The sequence below is a fragment of the Lycium barbarum genome, chromosome 11, assembly GCF_019175385.1.
Source record: "Lycium barbarum isolate Lr01 chromosome 11, ASM1917538v2, whole genome shotgun sequence".
In the NCBI taxonomy this organism is placed as follows: Eukaryota; Viridiplantae; Streptophyta; class Magnoliopsida; order Solanales; family Solanaceae; genus Lycium; species Lycium barbarum.
The window spans coordinates 120,836,684-120,840,045 of record NC_083347.1 but is presented as its reverse complement, the minus strand read 5'-3'; the positions used below and the strand labels follow the sequence as shown (position 1 = coordinate 120,840,045).

The following is a 3,362-nucleotide window of genomic DNA, read 5'->3' as shown; positions in this document are numbered from 1 at the left end:
AATCTGTCGATCTTTCTGTCGGTTTTTTCCATTGGTTTTTTTTCGTCGGTTTTTACCAGTTTTTTAGTAGTGTTTGAAAAGAATGGCTAGAGCCTGAGTTTGTCTTTTCGAATTTTAGAGACTCGAGAGCGACACCAGTGCTAGAATGCTCTTTTTTTTTTTTTTTTAAACAAGAGGAACTTGAGGAAAAAGAAGCAAGGAGAGAGAAATATAGGTCTGAGGAATGGTCTAATTATTAATCTCTGGTCTAATGATTAATCTCACGAAGGTTTATGAGTTTGTACACTGTTTGTATAAAAAATTAGACGGAGACCAAATTTGATAAGTTTTTGGATAGTTAAAGGACTAAAACCAGTAAATTTATAGTTAAGGGACCATTTTGGACCTACTCCCATAGATAAGGGACTATTTATGGCCTTTTCTCTATATTGTCAACATCAATTCAGGACCCATTTTCTTGGAAATTTTTAAAAGTAATATTCCGAGAAATTTTCGTTGGTTATTCCTTTTTGGGATACATAACTGTTTAGTAAATGACCTTATTTTTATTTTATTTTTGCAACTTATGGACTTTTTATATCATGGTTTAAAGATCTCTTTTGAGCAAACGGAAAATCTCATAAGAAAACATTAAACCACGGTCTAAAATATTGTAAAACGTTAGACGACTGTCTAATATTTTATTATCTAAAGGCTATATTTGCACAACTTTTAAAAATAGAAACAAATCTAAATAGTAAGTAAAAAGGAGACGTTTGTGTAAATCAGCCTTCCTAACATCCCTATAAATACCCTCACATATATCAAAGGACATCATTGTGAGCCTATAAATCAAAGTATCATATTACAACAAACAACAACAAAAAAAAATCTTTTTCTTTATAATGGCTTTGGTTCTTGAATGGAAGATACAATTTGTGGTTCTTTTTGTGACTTTTGGAATGTATGTTTCTCAAGTCACTTCTCGAAACCTTCAAGAATCATCATCCATGTTGGAAAAACATGAGTTGTGGATGGCGCGCCATGGAAGAACTTATGAAAATGATGCAGAAAAGGCGAAAAGATTGAATATTTTCAAGGAGAATGTGAAATTTGTTGAGTCTTTTAACAAAAATGGGACTAAGCCATACAAATTAGGCATCAATGAATTTGCTGATCTTACTTCTGAGGAATTCTTAAAGTACTATACTACTCATGGACTTAATAAGTTTTCTTCAAAATCTCAGCAATCATCTCCAGCTATATTTTCATCATTCAAGTATGAAAATATGAGTGATGTTCCATCTTTCATGGATTGGACAAAGAGTGGTGCTGTCACTAATGTCAAACATCAAGGTCAATGTGGTAAGTCACACTTTCCCATTCAAGAAAACGTTAAACTAGTTGTACACTTACTTTTTCTCTTCTTGTCAAATACTCCCTCCATGCTGTTTTATGTAATGTACTTTCCTTTTGAGTTTGTTCTAAGAAAAATAATATCTTTCTATTTTTTAAAATAGCTTAATTTTGAACTTTTCAGTTTACTCTTAATCTGATGATTTATAGCTGCACAAATATCTATGAATTTTTTTACACCACAAATTTCAAAGTGCTTCTTTCTTTGATAAGTTTCGGGCTCAATCAAATCAGGACGGAAGGAGTAATATTGACGAAGAATCTAAGTACATGATAAATATGGTTTAGCCCATTATACAGTGTTGTTCGATTGCATACAAAGTTTAAAAAGATTTTTGAAATTTGTGATCTTAAATATGCATGAGATTTTCCGGCTATAAAAAACATGTCATTAAGGGTAAAAATGAAATTGTTTTCAAATTTAGAAAGACATTAATCTTTTTGGAATAAGCTAATAATGAAATAGTGTCACATAAAATTGAACAAAAACACTACTGCTTATTATAGAAATCTATCTCTAATTACTTTATTAATAACCTGATTGTATAAATATAGGATGTTGCTGGGCATTTGCGGCGGTTGGAGCCTTGGAAGGAGCAAACAAACTCTCAAGAAGCAAGTTAATTTCACTATCCGAGCAAGAGTTATTAGATTGCACAACCGAAAACAACGGTTGTAACGGTGGTTTGATAACAACCGCCTATGATTTCATCGTAAAAAATGGCGGGATCGCGTTGGAATCCAACTACCCTTACAAGGAATATCAAGATTCATGCAGGAGCGCCCAACAGGGGACGGACTCAGCCGTAAAAATGAGTCGTTACGAAACTTTACCATCGAGCGAATCAGCATTATTAAAAGCCGTATCGCAACAACCCGTCTCAATCGGTATCGCCGTAACCGAAGAATTTCATATGTACCAAAGTGGTGTTTACGATGGCAGTTGCGATGATCAACTTAATCATGCAGTTACTATAATTGGCTATGGGACAAATGAAGATGGTACAAAATATTGGCTAATTAAGAATTCTTGGGGTACAAGTTGGGGCGAAAATGGTTACATGAAACTTGCAAGGGATACTGGAATTGAAGGTGGTCTTTGTGGGATAACCACTTTGGCTTCCTATCCCATCGTTTAGAAATTTGGTCTAAATAGCACACCTTTAGTGCTAGTTTGTTTACTTTTTAAACGGTTATGTTGTACTTGCTAGTGCAGGAGCATTTGTTCTTGCAAATTAAAGGTCCTTGTATTACATGATGAATTAAAGAAGAATTTAACTTATATATGTACTCGCAGTGTCAGATTGTATTTACACGGCTACTCAACAGGTAGTTATATTATAAGTTAACTCTCTTTAATAATTATATTGATTAATAATCTGGAATAAATAATAAAGGTATATGCTATAACAAGTTAAATTACACTAATAGTGTGAAAAATTATTACACTATATATAACCGAAATCATATACAAATTAAATTGTGTTATATATGTTATTTTTCAAAAGGAAGAGCATTGGGTGGAAATTTCCCTGAACAATATGCGAAATGGAACAACTCCGTTAAAAAAAAAAAATACATTCCTACATCTGTCTTTACCAAAGTGGCTTGAGTTTACCCATTATGGGCTGACGACAACATCTAAAGGGAAAATTCAGACCATTCGTCCAGTTCAAGCACAAAATTGACTATTTTTTTCTCCTTTGCACAAAATCTTTTTACAAGCAAGTCATTTAAAATTTGACCGAATAATAAAGTGTCACTAAGTATGAATAATCTATAAAAGACGATGAGTAAACCTCATTGTAGAATTTTATCCTCGAGCGAATCAGCACCATTAAAAGTCGTAACGCGACGACCCTTCTCGATCTGTATTGCCGTGACCAAGGATTTCCATATGTACCAAAGTAGGCGAAAATGGCTACATGAATATTGCCAGAAGGTGGTCTGTTTGGTATAACCACTTT

The 3,362-nt window shown here is 33.3% G+C and overlaps 1 protein-coding gene across 1 annotated transcript; it reads left to right on the top strand.

Moving 5' to 3' along the window:
* Window positions 1–820: 820 nt before the first annotated feature.
* Window positions 821–2,679, top strand: LOC132618932 (zingipain-2-like). The gene is made up of 2 exons (XM_060333918.1): window positions 821–1,344; window positions 1,951–2,679. The coding sequence occupies exons 1-2, from the start codon at window positions 885–887 to the stop codon at window positions 2,532–2,534; spliced, it is 1,044 nt and encodes a 347-aa protein (XP_060189901.1). The 5' UTR covers window positions 821–884; the 3' UTR covers window positions 2,535–2,679.
* Window positions 2,680–3,362: the final 683 nt, after the last annotated feature.

Coding starts and splice junctions, on each gene's coding strand:
- LOC132618932 (XM_060333918.1), top strand. CDS start 885: ATGGCTTTGGTTCTTGAATGGAAGATACAATTTGTGGTTCTTTTTGTG. Junction 1,345..1,950: donor CAAACATCAAGGTCAATGTG/GTAAGTCACACT, acceptor GTATAAATATAG/GATGTTGCTGGGCATTTGCG.